We start from the raw sequence: 23694 nt of genomic DNA on the forward strand, positions 1-23694 counted from the left end.
TAAATAGAACAAATACTATGCTTCAATTTTCTCTTTTTCAGTCTCACCTCTTAACATACTGCAGCTGAGGTGTGATTTGGATTTACTGCTCAGTAAGGGAAATATTGTCATTAGTAACAGTCACACCTGAGCATTATTACTTTCATTATGTGCTGCTTTTATCCCTAGACGGCTCCCGTGAGCCAGTGTGTATTACTGTTAATCCCAGCCAGGGTTACGACCGAGCCAAAGATCAAAAGTTCAAGGAGATTTCTGGTACACAGATGATGGTAAACGTCTCCATCTGGTGGACACAGCACAAAAAAAATAGCTCAGTCAGAGAAATCCATTACCTGAAGGATTCATTCAAGTTGTCCTAATCAAACCCACTTTATTAAGATGGCCTGCTATATCAAATACGAGCTTTCTTAGATTCCTAGAACTATAAAAGATTCATAACAGATCATGTCATTCATTTTTATAAATAGGGACAATGTACATTAAATGTTCCTGTTTTTTTTTTTACACTCCACATAAAGTAAACTTTCTAACATTTTAAATAAAGTAAGATCAGACTAGTTAGCTAGAGTACCAACAACGGTATGTCCAGGTATTTAGCATTAAAAGCTAAATACCTATTATATATATATATATATATATATATATATATATATATATATATATATATATATATATATATATATATATATATATAAATTCTCTTACATTATATGAGAGAGAGAGCAATACTTTTTCAGATTTTTAAGAAAATTTAGACTGTCAGTTTTCATTTTTTTTTTAATATAATGATTATGTTAAAAGGTAAAAAAGAAAGAAAGAAAGAAAGAAAGAAATATGAAATGTAATATGCACTGGGGTAGTTTTGGTAGTGCAGAAAATAAACCAATGTTTAAAAACATGTTTAAACCTTGGTGTCTTAAATATACTGTATATCCATGTCAAAAAAAAAAAAAAAAACCCTTTACTTCACATTCCAGGTCTGAAAGAGAATGAACAGAAGATGGCAGCAAAGGCTCGTTGCTTTGGAAATCCAGTTTTTCCCATCACACATGAAACATTTGAATATTTTAACTTGGGGAAAAAAAAAAAGGTTTTGTATTAGTAGACTATAAGCTATAATAATCATACATACATACATACATACACATATATGTGTGTGTGTGTGTGTGTATCTATCTATATTTATTTATTTATAATATATGAAACATAGGTTAAGACAAAGAATATTAATATACTATAAAAATATATATATAATATAAAATTCATTCACAATTTATAACAAAACCCTCTCCGCATATGAACCAATCACAAAGCACGTTGCTAAAGAGGCGGGGCTTGTGTGTGGGGACCACGCAGGCTGTTCAGGGGGCGGGGCTTAAACAAAATTCCAAGAGTTCCCTACTCCCAAATTCACGAGGTATGAGCTTTTACCTCAGGAAGTGACTGAAACATGAAACCTACACCAAATAGTTTATTATCCGCAGCACTAGGCTACTTTCAGCTGTTTTATTCATGTTAGTTACATAATGTTTCTTATTTGGACTATTTTTGACATCTGTCTGTGATCCTTTATTTTGATTCTCTCTCTCTTTTTATTTAAACTTTAAACAACAAATACAATAAAAAATAAGGTTACATTGGACATATGTAAACAAATTGTGAGAAATTTTAAACAAAATTAAGAAAAATAAAGTCCACACAGCCTTCAAGTTGTGTATTTTATCCGTTTAAATGTTCAAACATATTATTCTTCCCAGACCATTTCATTTTTTGTACACAACAACGTGCCAGTATAATAATTAAGCTAAATACAAACCATACTTTTGTGTTTCGAGCAAATAAACACTGACCACGTTTTTAAAATAAATAAATAAAATTCAAATATAAATTTTAAATATAAATTTGCAACTCAATCCAGACAGATTTTACCATGAAACACAACAAAAAAAGAAAAAAACAAATTCATCACCTATATTAGTTTTAAATCTGTGGACTACTTGAACTTGGTCTATAGTTAAGCTTGAGTTTTGTAGCCGCCATTTTGTTATTCATCATAAAACAGCGTAAAGGATCTCGCGAGCGCAGTGCTCATTGGTAGTTGCCCTGGAAACCGAGCTCTTTGAAGTAAATTTCTGCGTCCCAATTCGCCTACTATCCGTCCTAAATAGTATCCGAGATTCTAATTAGCGTGTCCCAAATCGTAGTATGTTGAAATGAGTATCCCAAAGGTACCCGGATGATCTACTATTTCAGCCGTGGACACTTTTTCAGCCCAGAAGTTTTGTGACGGTTTGCTTAGGACGCATTTTAGAGAGGTGTAATTGAAATGTGGAAAAATAAATCAAGGAAATGGTAAATTAAATTATATAAGGAATAATGAATGAAGAGAAACCTGAAAGACGAGTTTGTTTACAGTGACAGTGAGCGTAACTAGGCAACAACGTTCTCTTCCGTTACATGACCTGTTAGTATATCCCAGTACTTTACCATATTATTTTGTACACACTTAAAAGTATGTACTTTTTCTTCACAGAAAGAGTACATACTTTTAGTAGTAGACGCAGGGTTGGTCTACAGTTAAGCCTGAGTTTTGTAGCCGCCATTTTGTTATTCAGCATAAAAACAAAAAAGATCTCACGAGCACAGTGCTCATTGGTAGTTGCCCTGGAAACCGAGCCCTTTGAAGTAAATATTTTTTTTGAACGACCCTAAAAATGGCTGCCGTGGGCGTGTCCCTATTCCAAGTGCCCTACGTAGGGTTCATCACTTCAGAATGGACTGTACTGGAGACTTACCCCTGTCTAATTTTCCTGCTGGGATTTAAAAGCTCCAGCGTCCCCGCCTCCTCCTCCGCGGCTCCTCCCCCGCCTCCTCCTCCTCCTTCAGCGCTGCGTCAGAGGGGCGGCTCCGGTCGAGATTAGAGTCGAAGCGGCCTGTGTTTATTCTGCACACTGAGACAGGACACTCTCAGCACCCGCAGTCACACCCAGACCAGATCACTCAGCAGCAGGTAAGACGTTTTTCTGTCTATTTTATACCCGCTTTTTTAAGCTGCATAACTTGCTTACGAGCCACTTCACAATGCAAACTCTACTAGAACTGTTCTGATACACTGTATAAACTAGTGATGTGTCGTGCCAGAACGAGTCGGTTCAATTGAATCGGTTCTTTTAGGTGAACATTGAGAGCCGACTCTCATATATGAGCTCATTATTTATTATTCTTACAGTGTAATTTATTCAGTATGTTCCTTTGCTGCTTGATGAAGATGTACTGGTGTTATTAGGTTATTAGCACATTTATAGTTCCCTGCTGATTCAGTGATTTACATAATCAGTTTTATAAAATGCAAAGCACAGTGATCTTATTTTGTTAATTAGAGAGTAGAGTAGATTGTTGGTCTCAGTCGTGGTTAGGCAAAAAAAAAAAAACAAACAAACAAAAAAAAAGATTTGGAGGAAAAAAAAAAAAAAAAGTGTCAGTGAGCCGAGTCAAATGATTTGACTCACTGAAAAGAGCCGGAATTCCCATCTCTAATGTAAATCATATCAAGCTGTAGATTAGGTTGGGTTGTGGTGGTTCACTGGTTAAGGCTGTGGGTTACTAATCAGAAGTACAAATCTCAGCACTGTCATGCTGTCATGGTTGGGTCCAAAATAACCCACAATTGCTCAGTTGTATCCTGCTTCAAATGTAAGTTAGGATAAAACCCTCATCCAAATGAGCAACTGTAAATGAGTACATCCTTTAACTAGTTCCTCTGCTGCAGGGTATTGATTGGCATGCGTTACCAATCCAGAGTCAAACTGCACCCGTGTTTTACAGCCATCCTCATTTCCACTGCTCTTTCAGCACATCCAGGCCATATATGGCCAGATTAAAATGAATCGCAGAGCAATGTGTGTGCATTTTAAACAGATTTGCAGGGAATTTCCTGACAGAAAAGATAAAGATACAGTTATTAAAGCACATATAGTACTTGAAAAGTAAGTCAGTGTCACAACATTCTTTAATAATCGATAGATGAATCGCATTGTTAGATGCCACCTTGGGGCATCAATAACCTAGAAACTCTGGTAATTCAGAGGAATGTATCCAAAGTCTCAAATAACAAATGGAAACACTCACTATATGGCTGAAATAATGGCATACAGCGTTGCGGTATATTGCCCCCTCATCATAGTGTATTAGTGTAATTCTTGCAGCAAATTAAACAATGTAATAAAAGCAGGTTGTCTTACACAGCTTTATGGAGATTTAAAAGCCTCCCCTTTAGTGCTTAATGTCTTGAATCCTGATGGAAAGCTTTGGAAAGGTTAAATGGATACTCTACAGGGGTATAATCAAACATTCAACCTTTTTATGGAAAAAAAAAAGATTTTTTGACATGCATGTTAGCTACATTCTGTACAGATATACTGCATTAAATTAAGTAGTATTACATATTGTAGGGGTTTCCTGTTTTGATTGCTAAGTGATATGTCATGTATAGATGTTTGTTACCATGGAAACCGGGGCAAAGCAACTAAACATTGTGCCCTATCTTTACCACAAAAGGAAGTGCATAGTCTAACTTTGTATCATCGCTTTGTGGAAACTCAGTGTAACGACAAAGACGGCAGTTACAGAATATTAGTACATTAGATGCAGTTTGTGTGTTTTATTATAATGTCAATGCAAAGGATTTAAATGCATGAAATGTGAGTGAAGAAAATGAGAATGTACGGTTTGCCAGGGGAGTGTCCGCCGCACAGGTCCCTGGGTAACTTCTTACAATAGAAATAACATATTAGAACGAGCGCATTAATTTAAACCTGTGATTTGCCTTGCAGCCCGGACTACTGTCTGGAAATGAATCAACACTTTTTGACCAATCAGAGTAGAGAATTCGACAACACTGTGGTATAACGACTGATAATGCACTAGGGAGGGTAAGCTTGCTGATCTGCTATAACCATTGTGTTTGTGTTTATCTCGGGGTTTTACAGTTGCAAGCCAAAATGATCCCGGTTCCTTGTTAGAGAAGGAAGTGTAGTCTGATGAGTTGTTGTCCAGTCAACAGCTGCCTCACACCACAGTCCTAATCCTCTCATGCTGCACACACTAACTTTTTCCTTCCACTTATTCTCTCCATTCCTGCTGCTCTTAAAATTATTCCGATCCTCCCCGGCATTAAATTGCAGCCTTGCTCTTGACGCAGCTCTTTCAGATCAACATCTATCCTCAGTTAGTGTGTACAGAATGTAGCATGCAATTACAGAATGCATTTGTGCCCACAGCAGACTTTGAACCCTTATATGGTCTCTTCAGTGCATTTTTTTATATTGTATGAAGGCGGAGTGAAGGTGTACTCATGCTGGGTAAACACAGCACTGAGTTGGCTTTTTGCTGAAGTGTTCACTATTTCACTATGTTCACTATAAAGGGCTGAAATTGGCACTCGGAGAGGAGGGGGAGTCGGGAGGGTGGGATCTGTCAGTATGGTGAGAATGAGTCAGACAGGAAAACTCAGAATCACGCGTGTTTCGTAAGTGAACTCAAGGAAAACATGTGTAGGCATGCAACAGTCAAGAATGTGACAGAAAAAGTCGAATCGGTAACAGTCGAGTTCCTTTAAGGTGCCCTTTACTGTTTTTGTTAACATGACAAGCTGCTTTTTTTGTCTTATTGAAATGAGGGGAAAAAAAGGGAAGTTTATGAGAGAATGACTTTACAGCTGCAATAACCCAAGATAACTGATAACAGTCTTGTGGACGTTCTACAACATTAAACAACTATAAACAGCTCAAATGTACAATAATTCATTCTTTAATAAATAGAACTGGTAATAGTTGACATCGCTGTGGTATAAGAGGAATAAAACACGTCAGGACGTGCTGTTAAAGGAAAATAAACTTTGAGGTGGTAACAGTAACTTTGCTTTGTGTCGAGCTGCATCACACCACCCCTTTGTTGATTTTCCTATAAAAGCACTCCAAAAAAGTGTTTTATTCCTTACATAATTATAATCTATGTAAACAATCTTTATATGCAGGTGTTAAATAGGTTTGATTGTATGTTGGCTGACTGAAACCCTTCCCTTTAAAGCCCCTGCCTTTTTTTTCCCCATGAACACACGAGGCATACAATATCAGTCATGTGACCCGAGTTATTTATAACACCGTTTGGGCTACCACACTCGCTCACAGTGTAGGATGGAAATCTAAAGTAAACTGTAATGGCTGCACTGATTATGTTTCTTCTCCAATATGATGAATTGAAGTGTGAAAAAGAAGTGTGAATGTGTCTAGCCAGGGGAAAGATTCCAACTTCACTTGTGTACAACACCCACACATACACACCCATCAAATCCCTTGGTAAAGATCTAATTACACAGGCTCATATGCTTCTTCAGTGGGAGAAGCCTGTCTACAGGGGCCTGTTATGTGTTTTTGTTCAGTCACAGGTCTTCACATGCAAATCTCTAAAAATAAACTTGTCTAGAATGTGTTCCTTGATAATGAGTAAATCTAATAAAAGCTAGGTGAAAGGAAAGTGTTGACTGTAGCAGTGTTTCCAAGACACAAAATGCAGTTGGCTTTGGGTGTGGTGTATTATTAAATATGCTACTGTAATTTAATAACCCTATTTTAGGCACAGATTTATTATTCAGCACCTATAATAGGTTAGCTTTACAGATGACATCATAGAGATTTTTTAATTAAAAGGAAACGTTTGCCAGAATATTCTAGTAATGACTCAACCACCTACGAGGCAAACACCAGTTCAACCACAGTTTTTACAATATGCTTGGTGTTCTTTTGTGCGTATCGTGGTCTGTATTTAGGCTTCTCAAATTTCAAAACAAAGACTGGAACTACTACTTTAATGAAGCAACCACTTCCCTAAACTTGTAAGAATAAAAAGGGAATTCCTGGTCAGTATTATTGGCACTATAAAAGAGGAATAGACCTGGACTTCTGCAATTTATTCTTTGGTGATGGCAAGGAATTTTTGAACAAAAGCCTTTATACACTTGCTGATATGTACCTGATGTGTTTTGGGTTTACAGCCTACAGATGATGATATTTACTGGGACTGATAGCTTGATTCTTAACACAATGATTTTTTATTTACTCCAAATGACTAGATTGTACACTAGGAACTGTATCATACTAGACTGTGTACACTGAGTTGACATTTTTTCAGGTCCACCTACAATACAAATGCAGAGGCGCCAAAATTTCTAACATTAAAATCCTAGCAGATGGAGAGAAAAACTGAGTCAACACAAAAGAGGATGTAGGAATAACATTAGATAGCTAGTTAATTTTTTTTCTTCAAATAAGTGCCAAGCAACAATGACAAAACAGAAAAGCAAAAGGTTGGTGCAACCACTACTTTTTTTTTTTTCCTACTGACCACAGTCCCAACCACTTCTTTTCTACTGGCAGACAAGAGGTTAAAGTTCACCTAGATAAAATAGGCACAAAGCAAAAATAAACACTACAATCTTTCACATCCCATGGCCTTTCCCTTTCAGTGAATTGGCTTTTATGTTGGGAAATTTTATTCATGTTTGGTCTGATGTCTGCTACAGCTAAACTGCAGACACTGGTACTTTGTTGCAGCTGGAGCAAATGTTTTTTGCGCCTATATGACGTATATTACTACAGTATACGCTCTACCAATCGTTTCACAGTGTAGAGTAAGCCTTGTGAGGATTGGAGTCTTCTAAGGGTAACAACTGCCTCTGTATGCTTCCTATTTTCGGCCTGTCTCTTTAATTTTTGCAAGAGCATTGGGGTGGACCTGAAAAATTTCAAACATCCTCAAACACCCACCACAAATGCCTCTGCCAAAATGAGCCCCCAATCCAAGAGCCTCACTGCAATGTTGTGCCAAAACTGATGCAGAACTATGTTAATGCTCAGTGGCCATGATTTCACTCAGTGTTTGTATGTATAAGTGGGTGTTCGGAAAGGCAGCTGGAGCAAATGTTTTAGCAGGCAGCAACTGCTGTTCCCATACTGCTAGCCTGAGTCACAGCTCTTCCTCTTCATGTGGGCTTGGTCTAAATGTCCTTCAGCACAGGAAAAAAAAAAAAAACACAAAACAAAACTTCCAGTCCCTGGGTTTATAGAGACTCCCAGCTTTGTAAGTCTTCTGTATGCTATGCGAGATGGTGTACAGTGGACTTAATTACCTAAGAAACAAATATATGTTTAAGCTACTACCAAAAAACTAATGAATAGTAATAAGTTTACTCATATGATCACCAGAAAAAGCACTTAGTTTAAAGGCTAAGGGCTTGTGTTCAGAGTTAATGCAACTTAAGTTCAAAACATGACATTAGATACACAGGGAAACTTCTCTGTATTCGGTTTTTGCACAAGCTAGTGATTTTGTTGGGTAGTGCTCTCAGGACATGAGTATTTCAGCTGCATATTTCAAGGATTTGCCTTTAAAACATGATATGCTCATACTGAACATCCTTTCAGCCCTACACTGTTTGTCTTTGCTCCGCTTCACCAGTGTACTGTGCTTTTTTTCTTTTTTTTATAATCCAACTATCCGGTGTCCAGAAGAGGACAGGTTCCCTTTTGAGTCTGGTTCTTTTCAAAAGTTTCTTCCCCATGTCATCTCAAGGAGTTTTTCCTCACCACTGTCACCTCTGGCTTGCTCATTAGGAATCTAAATATAAATATACATCTGGATTTCTGTCTATTGTTAAAAGTGCTTGTACAAATAGAATAGAATTGAATTCAGAAACATCTATTAGTAGCCAGATATATTGTGACCATATTAAGGTTGATTTTTATGAATAGACCAAGTCATGAAAATATTGTGTCATCCTAGCAAATTTATTTCAGTTTAGTGTTTTGGAATAGTGAATCACTGAGGCGGGCCAGGTAGCATTGCTGCTTCACCGTCCAGGGTCCCCGGTTTGAGCCTGAGCTCAAGTTACAATCTGTGTGGACTTTTGTCCATGCAGGCGTCTTCTTGGTTTTCCTCCCAGAAACATGCTGGTGGGTGGATTGGTGACTAAATTGCCCCTAGGTGTGAATGTGTGTGTGTGTTGTGTGCTCACATGGTGCTCTGCTTTGGACTGGTGTCCCATCCAGGGTGTATTCCCACGTTGCACCCATTGTCCTTGGGATAGGCTCCGGATCCACCATGACCCTGATCAGGATTAAGCAGTCAGTAAAGATGAATGAATTAGGGAATGAATTAATCAGAAGGCTCTGTGTTTTTGAAGAAGATCTGTGTTTTTCTTTCCAGACAGTATGGTGTACCATCCTGAGTTTGAGAAGGCAGGCAAGCAGCCTGGACTGCAGGTGTGGAGGGTTGAGAATTTTGACCTGGTTGCTGTGCCAGATAACCTGTATGGAGGGTTCTACACAGGCGATGCCTATGTGGTCCTCAACACCATCAAACAGCGCTCTGGTAACCTGCAGTACGACCTCCACTTCTGGCTGGGTAAGTCCATCAATTCATATGAGCTGTGGCCTGATCTGATCCGAAACTTTAAGCACTTTAGCACTATTAAGCTTCAAGAAATGATGAGAAATTTGTAACAAATTAGCAGCTGATCATGTTATTGGAACCATTACTCGGTGACCCATACTCGGAATTTGTGCTCTGCATTTAACCCATCCAAGTGCACACACACACACAGTAGTGATCACACACACACAGTAGTGAACACACACCCAGAGCAGTGGGCAGCCTTTTTTGCTGCGGCGCCCGGGGAGCAGTTTGGGGGGTTCGGTGCCTTGCTCAAGGGTCTCACCTCAGTCGTGGTATTGAGGGTGGGAGAGAGTGCTGGTCATTCACTCCCCCCACCTACAATCCCTGCCGGACCTGAGACTCGAACCCACAACCTTCAGGTTCACCTTCGGGTTGTAAGTCCGACTCTCTATCCATTAGGCCACGACTGCCCCCAAATCTGCCCAGTGTATAATTATCATGCTCCATTTTAACTCCATTGGTTAAAATTTCCTTCAGCATTGTTTTACAGCAATTAATTGGACCAGAACGTTTATATGGTCAAACCTATGCAATTGTTTTTTGCTTGTGTCTTCCAGGTGACTTCTGCACCCAGGATGAAAGTGGATCAGCTGCCATATTTACAGTGCAGCTGGATGATCACCTGGGTGGAAAACCCATACAATACCGTGAGGTCCAGGGACACGAATCTAAAACGTTTCTGGGCTACTTTAAGAAAGGTCTGCAGTACATGGTAAGTGACATGCACATGTAACAGGGTTAAAATGGTCTTGATTTCCATTAAAGGTTACAACTATGTGCAGTCAGTAGATGCTGTACTTGTGCAGGGTTTGTCCTGTTTTTCTGACAATATACAGTACCTAGCGGTAAATTAACATCCTGCGGATTAGAACTTATAAACCAGTTGAATGAAACCTAAGAGGCCATATTTACAGACTTTGAAGTAAGTTTATGCTTGTGGGCGTTGCTAGTTTATCAGATGATCTACTAGAAAGATCTACTAAAATACAGGCTCTCAAGATGAACATTTAAGGAGTGCTTTTGCTTTCTGGTATGAAACATTTGCATCCAACAAACCATGCACATATGCAAACTAGAATTCATGTGAACACGAGGCCAGAAAGTGAAGGATAATATCTTTGCAAAATGGTTTTGTCAGCCATTAAACATAATAGCTCTATAGTATAGAACTCTGTTTGAACATGCGGTCTCTGTATCCTTGCTTGCACTGAAGAAATGACATGTGCACAGTCACAATGTCAGCAAATACTATAGGCCTTTATAAACCGGAACAGGTGTTTCATTACAATAACTTTGACTCCCAGTAATTTAGACTTTGAGAATTGGTGTGGTCCATTGCGAAGTGCTCTTTGAAGAGGGAGTGCCATGGGTCCCATTTTTAGGTTCGTTCTAAAATGAAGTAATAAAGCGGCCTTTCAAAACGTTCAAATGCACACTTCGCATTGTACAAAATCAAAGTGAACTGTACCTGTTAAATAAAAGCATTAGGAACTGTTGCTGTTTAGCCAGTATTTTTTATGATTAAACATTACTACTGTAAGTACGTTAGTGAAAAATAATGAAATGCATTCCAAATGGGCAATTACTTTTGACTCTAGAGAGAGGGACTTGTCAGTGTTCTCACTGAGGGAGTAAGATATAGTCCTGATTATTTCAGAAAAAAAAACAACTAAATGCATATTCAATGAAGAAGTGCAAAACTGTTTTTAATTTCAAAAGACAGATTACAGTGATGGGAGCAGCTGTGAGTTAATACGGCTCTTTGTCAGTGGTGTTAAATGGGCTTTCAGTACATCAGTCTCCAATGTACACACAGATGCAGTGATAGCGATGTCACTGAAACCAGCTTCCTGACTTTAATCCTTTGATCTTTTCTCTTTGTCTCAGAAAGGAGGAGTGGCATCAGGGTTTAAGCACGTTGTCACCAACGAGGTGGTGGTGCAGCGTGTGCTCCAGGTCAAAGGTCGTCGTGTCGTTAGGGCAACAGAGGTGCCGGTCAGCTGGGACAGCTTTAACCAAGGTGACTGCTTCATCCTGGACCTCGGCAATGTGAGTATCTCAGGGACAGAAATGAAGGATATGGGTAAATCTGCTTGATCTAATCCGTTAACATTTCTATAATAACTTACTCAGGGACTTGTGTAGCAGAGGCTTCATATTTACAGATGTATAATAGTTGATATGTTGAAGGTTTCTGTGAGGAGACTTTTATTTTGCATTTATGGAAGGAGTTCCCAAAGACAGAAAGAGAAATAAATTTGGGGACGTGCTATTATAGGAAGATAATCAACTTCATCATTGTAAAATTCACTCTGGTGTGATGTATTCCTTACTTGTCTATCATTTCTGTGTATTACAGGAGATCTACCAGTGGTGTGGATCCAAGAGCAATCGCTTTGAGAAGCTGAAGGCCACTCAGCTTGCCAAGGCGATCCGTGATAACGAGCGTAGCGGGAGAGCCCGTGTGTACGTGTGTGATGAAGGTGTGGAACGAGAAAAGATACTCGAGGTAAAGATTCAACCTAAAATAAATATATTGAGACTGTACCAAGAGCAATGTTTATGCTTGGTCAACAGGACTCTAAAAACAGGACTCTCTTCCATATCTAATGACAGGTTCTAGGAGAAAAGCCAGACCTGCCAGAAGGAGCTGATGATGACCTCAAAGCAGACTCGTCCAACAGGAAGCTGGCTAAACTGTACAAGGTGCTATGACTATTCAAACAGATGGAATGGTGAAGAGTGAAAACATACTCTTATTTAGCTCCTTGTCTAAAGTACGGTCTTCCAATCAACAGGTTTCAGATGCTAGCGGCACCATGGCTATGGCCTTGGTGGCTGATGAGAACCCTTTCACCCAGAGTGCTCTGGAGTCCACAGACTGCTTTGTTCTGGACCATGGTTCAGATGGCAAGATCTTTGTCTGGAAAGGTGAGCAAGCAAAGCCAACAGCCTCAACTTAGTATCTTTAAGTACCATGAATCTGGAATGAAAATTTGAGTCAAAGCTACTGGCCTAATGGCATAAAATAGACCAGACGTAGTGAACACTCATGTCCTCCTGCTATCCCAAATAGCTAGCTAGCTAGTAGCCAAACTTGTCAAAATACAACATAAATGCTCATATTTTGTTAATCACTAACATTAGCAATGCTAACTTTAGCCAACTTGCACAGCTAGTTTAGCTGCAGGTTCAGTGACTAAAAACCTTTGCATACCACATTTCTAATAATTTGCATATTGAATATGGTGGTTAGAAAGTTGGAGCCTTGTCTGAGCTCGTACATAATGCTCTTCAAATCAGATTTTAACAGAAGTACTGAAAAAGTCTCCATTTTAAGTAATAAAATATGGCCGGGTGTGCTATTGTAGGAAAATAATCAACGACAGGGTGGTATGATGAGACGGACACAAAGTTACTGTTACCACCCCAAAGTTGATTATTTTTCAATAACATGCAAGTCCCTGTGTAAGCCGTTACTATAGAAACATTAACATATTAGAGCGAGTGCATTAATATAAACCCGTGGTTTGAATTATTTCCGAAACTACTGTCAGAGCTGCTGTTATAGAAGATTAATCCACATTATCTAAACCAATCAGAATTGAGAATTCATCAGCGCTCTGTTATAGAATATTAATAACGTTAAGAAGTATGAGCCAAGCATCAATCCATATGAGACGTGTTAAGCATTCGAAAACTAGAAGAATGTTATATGATAGAAGTTTTGTGACAATGTGTTTAACATCCAATGGCCTCCGCCAAACAGGAAAGGACGCCAATGTTGAGGAGCGCAAGGCAGCCATGAAAGCAGCAGATGGCTTCATTAAGAAGATGGGCTACCCGAAGAACACTCAGGTGCAGATCCTCCCCGAGATGGGCGAAACTCCACTGTTCAAGCAGTTCTTCAAGAACTGGCGTGATGTGGACCAGACAGACGGCATGGGCGTGGCGTATGTTTCCAACCACATCGCCAAGATTGAGAAGGTGCCATTTGATGCTGCCACACTGCACGATTCGCCTGCCATGGCAGCGCAGCACGGCATGATTGATGATGGCAGAGGAGAGAAACAGGTGAGAGCACAGCACATGCATACATTTTAATTAATAATGACAGCTAACGTGATCAAATATTCGTTCTCGCATATTTGTGAATTTAATGTTTCACAGCAACAATGGAGCATCTCATATTCTCCCTTTACAGATCTGGCGTATTGAAGGTTCTGACAAGGTTCCTGTTGACACGTCCACGTACGGCCAGTTCTATGGCGGAGACAGTTACATCATCCTTTACAACTACAGACATGGTGGCAGACAGGGACACATCATCTACATTTGGTAAGATGTCACTACAAGTCATGAACACGTGCGATCACAAATCTGAAAAAAAAAAAAAAAAAGAATAAAACTTGGCGTTGGTATGATGTGGACTGACATGAAGCAGAGTTACTTTTAACACCCCAGACTTTATTTTTCAGCACCTCCCAAAGTGTTTTATTTATAATAGTTACCATCACTGAATAAATTATTCCCAAAATGGCCAAATTTTGACTCTATTGCAGCTGTTAGATCTTTTTTATAGATATTCATTGTTTAGAATGGACAGCATGGTACTTCTATTTCCAGCAGATAATCAGAGAATTATATAAATAGAGCCAGGCAGCTAGCACTGTCTTTCGACAGCTCTGAGGTGCTTGAGGATGATGTGTGGCAGCTTGCTTCATCTGCAGACTCGGAGTATTTGGTTGATCAGTTGTTTATGGAGCTCAATCTTTTCCTGAAGGCAAGGTCTGGACTCCTCACAGGATGAAATTGGAGCATCTGCTATCTTGGCCACACAGCTGGATGATGAGCTCGGAGGAGGACCTGTGCAGGTAAGTAATTAACCTCAACCTCATTCGTTATTTGTCAGGTCACTTCTTTTGATTTATATTGGTATACAGGTGTTGTAAGATGTATACTATAGTATTGTGGTTTGTCACTATGGAAAATATTCTCAGGTCCAATTTTGGAACTGAATGTTCACCAAGCAAGCAGCATAAAATTATACACAAAATTTATTGTCCTTCTGACATTTTATGTTTTGCTCAGCTTCATCATCATCTTCATCTTTGTCCTTCTTTCCTGTCCTTTTTGTATTTGCTGCCTGTGTGTTTCTAGGTGTCTGGTGCTCCTATCACTACTCAGGTAGCCCCGTCTCAAACCAGCATGTCTCTCTTTAAAAGAAAAAAAAAAAAAAAAAAGAAAAGAAAAAAAGACCCTCACCACAGACACTAAAATGTAATCTAGCCATAAAGAATTTCCTCAGGATGTTGCATAATTTAAAGAATAAAGCTATTTTTTTTCAGATGTGTAACACTAAACAAGAGGGCAGCTGTACAAAAAAATAGGCTATTTAATATTGACCACAGAGGTGCCAACATTTGTGTGTTAGGCATAGCACTTTCTGCATGTGACTCCTTGCCATGGCAATACAGGAGACATCTCAGAATAATGCTTTTCTACTTTTCAGCCAAAGCAGTGCTCAGACAATACGAATAAAATTCACTCTGGAAAATACAATTCACTGAAGGGGAAAGGGCGTGAGGTGTAAAAGGCGTATTTGTTTCTTGTAGGGGTTACATTCACGACAACTTTATCTTGATCTTTGACCTGTGAAATTGTGAACCTTGGCGTTAAGAGCCAGTAGAAAACAAGAGTGAGAGACTGTGGGCTATTTGGTTTGTAAAAAAAAAAAAAAAAACCCCGCACAGGAAGAGGAGCCTCTAATTATTAAGCAGCAATTAAACCAGACCTTTGCCTTGCAATTTATTTATTTTTTTTAAAGTTGATTGATGCATATCTGAGCAAAATAAAACAAAAAAAAAAAACAGTTACCCCTACATTTTAGGGGTGGGACGATACACTCTGGTCACGATTTGAATCAACTGAAAAATAATGAGTTCCATAGCAGAAATAGAGCTCCAAATTCGGCTAAAATGCCTGATTTCTGCAGCCTCTCACCATAGAACCGTATAATGTATAATGTGTAATGTGTGTTCGTTGTTGAAATCAGGAGCTATCAGTCACTTCACAAGTGCAGATGATTCCCATCTAGGTAATGAGACTCTGCACGGAAGAATGTGATCACGTGATCAGCATGCTCTCTAAATAATTTAACTCCATGGGATGCAGAGATTGGGTCAGAAATTTGAAATTCAATGAACAGTCGTCTTTTCACTACTGTACAGTTTTTTATAGTTTGGACATGGACTAAACTGCAGAATGGACATGAACTTGTATTTATTTTGGAAAAATTGTATAAAGTAAGTTAATACTCTCAGCGGGTTGCTTTTAAATCCAAACATTTCTGCAGTTAAATATCAGTTCAGCCAATACGTTTTATCGTTTATTAGCATGGAGCCGTTTTGTCTGCCAACAAACACTAGGGTTTTTGTGGTGAAGTTTTCCCCTCTTCCTGCAAGAGTTTTCTTGCTAGCAAATGTTGGCACCTCTGCTTTTCACATCCTTCACATTCTTTCACATCTCATCTCACCTCCGATCATCTCTTTGCTTGTCTTTGTATGTTTCCATGCACCAAGTGTGTACACCTTATTGACTGGTTGATGTTTGTCACACCAAATCCTGATGGTGTTTCCTATTTCCTGTCCAACAAACCACGAGAGTTGTGAAAAACACACATCTGAATGTATTGTTTGTGTGAATTTGTATATTTCTTGCATGTCAAATACTAAACAAAACACAATCCTGTCAAGAATGTACAGGAATGTGCTGTCAAATGCAGGATCCTGGGCTACATTATGAAGTACTTTTATATATCAGCCGCAAAAGCACAAACCTCAGGAGACACATTTAGGGAACTTAATTTGTGTCCAAATATGGCTGGAATCAGGCTGAACAGTAAACAACTGCATAATTCAGGCTGAGTAGTGTGGAAGGGAGACAGTTGGGCCCAGTGTTCAGGGCAAAAGAGCTCTTTTTGTCCGAGACCTGATGAAGCAATGTTTTTTCCAGCCGTTGGGCAGCTCGCAGTCACCCCAGCCAGCCAGAAAAAGCTGGCGGGAATGTTAGCACTAACAGGACACTCAATCTGATTGGCTCACAGATGCCACCTGGAGGGAAGCAGTAAAAATGGACATGGACATGGGATTGAGATGTGTTATTTCAGAACTGGATGAAAATTAAGTCTCCATTCCAGTTAAAAAATAAAAAAAAAAGCTCCTGCTTTGCTTATGAAAACAAAAAAAAAAACCAAGTCCAAAATAATAATCCATAATACAATATTTTTATGTAGCTTATGGTTGATTCCATGATTGGGGTGCCATTTGTGTCCTACTGATATTACATTACAAATATATACATAAAGGTAAGAGGCATTTATAACTATGCCTTTCACAACAGTGTATTGACATATTTCGGATAAGTAACATAAAGATTAAAAAACACATTAAGAAAAACTCTACCGTACTTAAGTGGCCTATCCCAGCCCACTATATTTCAGTGTAAAGTGTAGTCATAATCATTAAATTACTTCAGAGGTCATTATTTTGTGCATTAATGTGTGGATCCATTTAACATCACACGCTTTTCTTTGAATCATCCGTTATAGTGTATTAAATGAACATTTTAGTTCATATTCACTCAACCCTGCTACCTGAACACATTCACCTCTATAAAATATTTGGAATATTCCACAAGTCACTTATTCAACAGGAAGTGGCATTAAAATTTCCTGAAGATCATGGGAAGAAGAAAATTAAGTTCTATTTTTTTTCTTTATTTTCAAAAATATTGTGGCATTGAGTGACTAGGTCACTATGAACATACAACCCTGTTACCCAAATTAATTATAGATTGAAAGTAAAATATTAGTTTAAAAAAGTAATTAATTTGAAGTAAGTCATTAAAGTGTACTTAATGCCCTCAATAAGCATGTATGCTAGTTAACCACACTGTAATTCTGTGCTAAAAAACTCCACCCTGTTGCTCATTTAAGAGCAAAATGCAGCCATTTTCTGCATTCTTAATAAACTGAGATACTATCTGGTTCAATGCTTGTTTTTCGATTAGATTTTGATTCAGTGTTGAAAATGATTTTTTTTTTAAAGTTTAATTTTTAAGAGTTACATGGGCTAAATGGTACCGCAATAGTAGAATCATGCTTATGCAATCTTTAAAACAATTATATTTTTTTTGACTCCTCACTAGTCAGTCTTTAATAGCCTCTGAACTAAAACATGATATTAAAAGGTTAGATCTTCTTAGATGGCTGATTCCAGAAACTTTGTACCGCAGAACTTGCATGCTTTGCTCCTTAGCTAGATGAATTCGCTAAAGTCACTGATGGGAGAAAACAATTGTTGGTTATCATCATGACAGGTTTGTGTCCTGTTAAATAAATTGCCAAGAATGTGACAAATCAAGATTTAGACTAAAACACTGAAATCACAAATATGTCTCGCTGTGACCAATGCACAGGTCTAGTTTGCTAGAAGTTTATTAGCTGGCTAGCTATTTGGGATGGCAAGAGGACCTTTAGCATAAAGCAAATTCCTAGATCCTGCTCTAAACTATACAGCTTTATAAAGATTTATGGATGTTCCTGTGTAATTTTAACACTATATTAAAAGGTTTCATACAAGTGATTAACTCTGGTATATCGGAGTAGTATTTAACTGTGTGTGTGTTTCTCAGGTGCGTGTGGTTCAGGGTAAGGAACCAGCACACCTCATGAGTCTGTTTGGTGGAAAGCCCATGGTGGTGTATCAGGGAGGCACATCCAGGGAGGGAGGTCAGACCAAACCTGCACAGAATCGCCTGTTCCAAGTGCGCGCCAACTCAGCGGGATGCACCCGAGCTGTGGAGGTCAGTGTGTAACACAAATATCCTCCAAAGAGTATGGCATGAATTACAGAATTCCTTTAACACTATACCAGCTGTTTAATTCATGTGCTTGTTTTTTTTGTTTCTGCTGTTTGAGTTGAAGAAATTCATGATCATATCAGTAAATCCATGTTTAACTGAGATTAACCATTAATGTACATTTAACCATATTGAAAGCTCTCTGAAGTTGTAGCTCCTTAATTTTAAAAAACACTTTCTTGATATGAAAAATTTCAGTCAGTCCCTTCAGATTTCAGGCTAATATCCTCAGCCTAAGCTAGGAAGCTATAATGGGGAGGCAGGAAAGATGGGAGAATGGGCCCAAGTACAGACTTGGCTTAAGGGATTAGAATGCAAGAGGAAACTTTAATTGAAAATCTAACTAATTGGTTATATTTTAATCACCCAGTAAATATATTTATTAGCTTCCTGTTTCTGCCTGCTGACAGCAAGAATCAAACCCAGGACCTTAACATTCAGAACCTAATATGCTAGCTACCAAAGCACAGGTGGTGCAATGGCCAGAGAGCACTTAGTGAAACTGAAAACAAAGAACAAACACCTTCTCTTCTCAAAGAAGTTGAAGGGAAAGAGTGAACTCAAAAGTGGAAAGATTTTTTTCTCCTTTCTCAAGAGAAGGAACTCAAAAACTCGAGAGGGTGGCTAGGTTGACAAGGTGACGCCAACCTGACGCAGAGGAAAGGCTAGAGTACAGCTCTAGTTACAAAATTACCAATACCAGCTCAGGCTCAGCCTCATCCTCACAAAGTGACCGCAAGACTGAGCATTGAGTGTTTGGCAAGCTTCCCTTAAATAGAGCCAGGGACAGGTGAGACTGATTCAGAGTAATTAGCTGGTAGATTGCTCATGTCTCCCTCTGGTGGCCAAAGTCGACCTAGCAGGCAAGCCAGCTCCCGGGCTGGTCGTCACAGAAACGCCATATACTAAAGAGGTTCCTGGCTTTTATTAAGTGTGAGGTCGTGCTTATAGAAATTTTCCTCTCCAGGTTGATGCCGTTTCCTCAAACCTGAACTCCAACGATGTCTTTGTCCTGGTGACCCCATCGGGCTGCTTCATGTGGGTCGGCGTTGGTGCCAGTGACACTGAAAAACGGGGAGCACAGGAGCTCTGTGGCATCCTCGGCGTCACTACCTCTGAGATCGCAGAGGGTGGAGAGAGCGGTAAGAGCAGAGTTTTATTAAACTGGCTTCATATACTGGTTTCCTGGTTACATGACAAGCTGCATTTATTTATAGCTGCTATAAAATAGGTGATAACAGGAACCACAGCATTAAATGCAACTAGAAATGGATAAAAAACTTCAAAACTTCATGGTGGTAACAGTAACTTTGCTTTGTGTTGCACTGAAACACACCACTGTGTCACTGATTACTTTCCCTATAAGAGCATGACCCCATGTTTTTTATTCCTTACACATAATATATGCAAGGCATGCTAATTTATCTTTGCATCTGGAACGTTCTATAAATATAAACTTGCCCTGCATAAGGATTCATGCTGTTCATTCGTGTGCAGGTGACTTCTGGGCGGCTCTGGGAGGAAAGATGGAGTACCGCACATCCACCAGGCTGAAGGATAAGATGGACAGTCACCCACCCAGACTGTTCGCCTGCTCCAACAAAACCGGACGCTTCATTGTGAGTGTTTTCACAAAATTTATTTATTTAGGGCTGCAAGAAATAATCGACAAAATGGATAGAATTCAATAATAAAACTAGTTGGCCATGAATTTAATAGTTGATTACTCTGTGGTTGGTCTGTGGAAACACCTTATTGCACGCACAACATCAAATCACTTCAAGCCACAAGGAGCAAAGCTCTTTGAATCAATTAGCTCATAAGTAGTTTTTTTTTTTTTACTCAATTAGCATTGACAAATGCTACACCGTTTAATTTACTTAACATGCACAGTATATATGTTTGCTAGATGTTGTGTGTCAAGTCATCAAATCACCATCCTGTGTTTACATCACATCGACGGTGCTGGGAGTTGATCACAAAAAGAGCCGACTCTCTGATTCCAGCCGTTGAAAACTAAGAACCGATCCTATAGCTTTGGAATCGTTTCTAAAATGACACCAAAAATGATTCACCTTGGACAAACATGGCAATAAAAATGAATTTGGTGTCTGAGGGTTTCAGTTAGTGAAGCGTCCAGTGGATATTGGCCTTTATTTTGAATTTGATTGGCCAGAATTGAACAAATCAGATCAGTTAATTATCCAAATAACCGTTAGTTGAATCGTCCAGTATGTGCAATGATGCATGTGTAGCAACCAAATAAGAGCACTTTTTGTGGTTGTGTAGATTGAGGAGGTACCTGGGGAGATGACTCAAGAGGATCTGGCCACAGATGATGTCATGATCCTGGATACCTGGGACCAGGTAACATTAGATTCTCTCTTTTTATAAGTGACTCAACCAAACAGACCACTCCACATTTTACAGTGATCTTGTTTTATCTGGTAGACGAATGAAACCTGCACAACATTTAATTATTTAATGATTTAATGATTTTGTAATGTTTGCCTTGAACGTTCTCTCAAATAACTTTAGAGTAGCATGCACCCATGTAACTCAGACATGTCGATGTCTCCTGGGGGTTTCTGACTGCTGTGGTTGTGTTGCAGGTGTTTGTATGGATTGGTAATGAGGCACAAGAGGAGGAAAAGACTGAGGCAATGGCTTCAGGTGAGGCTCATTAAATTTCTCACTCATGAGTGAAAAATATAACAGACTCAGATGTGTGGAAAGTACCTCATTATGCATGTTTTTGGATTCAAAGTGGATAACAGCTCTATTTTTAACCCTGTATACTTACAGCTTATTATTCAGTTATTCACGTTAAAACACGTTATTTAGTATCTATAATGAAACTAATAGGAAAGGCTTATAGTTGAAAGCGTATTGTAAGCGGATTATAAAATATGTAACAAAAATGAGCAAAGAATGGCTGTAACATGAATTAGACCTGTTCACTGATACAGAACATAATACTCTAGAGTCTCCAGTGTCAGCGCTTTGTAACAGTCAGAGATAAAGCTGTAACTGTAACTTATGTTTTCTGACATGAAGAGTGGAATTTGTGCTTTGTCTTTTCTCTGTAACATGACAAGCTGGGTTTTTTTCTCTAATTAATTTCAAGAGAGAGAAAAAAGAGAGGCTGGTGAGGGACGACTGAATGCGTTGCACATTACTAAAACTCTGTACTATCTTTTAGCCACCCGCTACATTGAGACGGACCCAGCCAACCGAGACCGCCGTACTCCTGTTGTGAAGATCAAGCAGGGCTCCGAACCGCCCACGTTCACTGGCTGGTTCCTGGGCTGGGACCACGACTACTGGAGCAGCGACCCTCTGGACCGCGCCATGGCTGAGCTCGAGATTTGAACCCTCACCCCTGACCTTTAAACCCCACTGCCTTAGTAGGGTAGAAGTGGAAGTTGCCCTTTGCCACTGATTAACATATTTCCATTGGCGTATCTGGGAGTTGCTGAGAGATCAGTGTAAAAAGGCAGCTTGTACACCCCGAGCCTTGTCTGTAGTCAAAAGCTTTAATTTCCAATTGCACTTTTTTTTTTTAACTGCATTTTAAACGTAGGCATTATGTTTCTAACTGTATTTAAGCGAAAGGTTGTTGTTTTTAAGGTAGCTCGTGTAATCTGAGGTGGTATTCTTGAATCGTTTTTATTCAGTAGTGCCGTTTCAGTGCTTCTTTTGATCAGTCTGTAAAGACCAAAACAAATCAGATCATTTGAGATGTTTGTGAATCGCAGATCCTGCTCCGATCATGGAGGATAAATCTCAAATTAAGAATCACCAAGGAATTAAGAATTATCCTGAGTGTTTACTAAGGTTCAGAATACTGTTACTCATCAGAAAAAAACAACAACAGATGCAGAGATTCCCGAAAGTGGGTTTTAATACAATTTTGCAGCCTGGTTCTTCCTGTATGTGTGCATATAGTTTGTTTTTATGTGTGAGCAGATTTTTAAGGGCGTTTAACAGCAATACTATCTTCCCTTGTGTGCACCTTCCTGTCACCTTACTCAGAGTTGAATATTTGAAATAAAATGCTGCCATTTATTTGAATATGTAGTGCCTGTAAAAATAATAATAACCAAAACAGTCCTATGGTCATGAATTTTTTCCCCCATATAGCTATTCATAGTGATGCTCAGGAGTTTCACAGGGATGCCATCTGATTTGGAGCAGTTACCCCCATCTGCTGCCAGAGGGCACTGCAGAACAGTTTGACATTAACCCATCAAAGAACTCCAGGGATTATAGAGATAATATTGTGGGACTGGTAAAGACCACACACAGTGTATGACCAGGGCCTTGTTCTTCGTACATCTCTTAATATAGCTATGATAAAATGACAAAACCATGATCATTCCAAACAGGATTCAGTTCTTCAGTCACACCCAAAAATTGAATTACTTTAGGTGAATTAAGTTGTTTGGTAACTGCAAAGCTCTTACTTTGCCAGGAAAGGGCAGATACATATAATCGAGACTAGAAAACATGATTAGAGTCCCTGATTGGGTACAGAAGCCTAAAAAGGTCCATCAAAAGTTGTTTTAATATAGTAAGACATGTGCAGTTTATTTCAGAGTAGCTATGGGATACTAAATTGCTTGCACTTTATCAGTTCTAATGAAATTGTGTCCAACTGTTGGTTTAATTTTGGTTTCACATCCCCATGCTAACACTTTAATTAAAAAAGTATATCCATAAGTAGCAGAGGCTTATGAACCATCTACAGCTGTTCAGATTGCTTTTAGCAATTGCATGACCTCAATTTTATAATTGTGTGATATATTTAGTAATAAAGCATATGATTTTCTGTATTCATGAAACACTTCTAAATGTGCAATCTAATCATGGTTACATCGAATAAGTCCTCCTCCAGGTTTGAGCTTATGGACTGCTTCTTGTCTTGATAACAAAGAGAGGACAAATCCAGGATCATGTCAAATCAACAATCCTCTTACGAGGAACAGGCCCTGGTGGTCTCTGTGTCTCTGCTACATGTCTGCCCCCTTATTCATGACCAGCTTGATCATTTGTTTAGAATAGCATGAGAAAGAAATTTCCAGTATGCAACACTGTGCCATAGTGACAAATTCCAGTCTTTGCTGCTTCTGATTTATAAACCCTGTTCCACAGATCTCAAACAGATGCCCTGCCTTACATTTGTTACAATAAAAAACAGCTCTGTGCATCGTTTCTAAGTTGTCCAGTGTGTTTCCTCTGGTCAGATTGTAGAGAAAAAAC

General features: G+C 39.0%; 1 protein-coding gene across 2 annotated transcripts; it reads left to right on the plus strand.

The window, feature by feature from the left end:
- The first annotated feature begins 2865 nt into the window (after window positions 1-2865).
- On the plus strand, window positions 2866-23646 carry gsna (gelsolin a). Of its 2 annotated transcripts, XM_026929104.3 has the most exons (17): window positions 2866-3010; window positions 9262-9459; window positions 10068-10222; window positions 11398-11559; window positions 11870-12019; window positions 12127-12216; window positions 12309-12441; window positions 13280-13584; window positions 13715-13848; window positions 14294-14384; window positions 14671-14697; window positions 18205-18375; window positions 19400-19574; window positions 19930-20051; window positions 20722-20799; window positions 21045-21105; window positions 21635-23646. In XM_026929104.3, the coding sequence occupies exons 2-17, from the start codon at window positions 9267-9269 to the stop codon at window positions 21802-21804; spliced, it is 2217 nt and encodes a 738-aa protein (XP_026784905.2). In that variant the 5' UTR covers window positions 2866-3010; window positions 9262-9266; the 3' UTR covers window positions 21805-23646. The 2 variants fall into 2 exon arrangements, with proteins under 2 accessions (XP_026784905.2, XP_026784906.2); XM_026929105.3 differs by lacking the exon at window positions 14671-14697.
- Window positions 23647-23694: the final 48 nt, after the last annotated feature.

The sequence above is a fragment of the Pangasianodon hypophthalmus genome, chromosome 15 (genome assembly GCF_027358585.1).
Source record: "Pangasianodon hypophthalmus isolate fPanHyp1 chromosome 15, fPanHyp1.pri, whole genome shotgun sequence".
NCBI lineage: Eukaryota > Metazoa > Chordata > Actinopteri > Siluriformes > Pangasiidae > Pangasianodon > Pangasianodon hypophthalmus.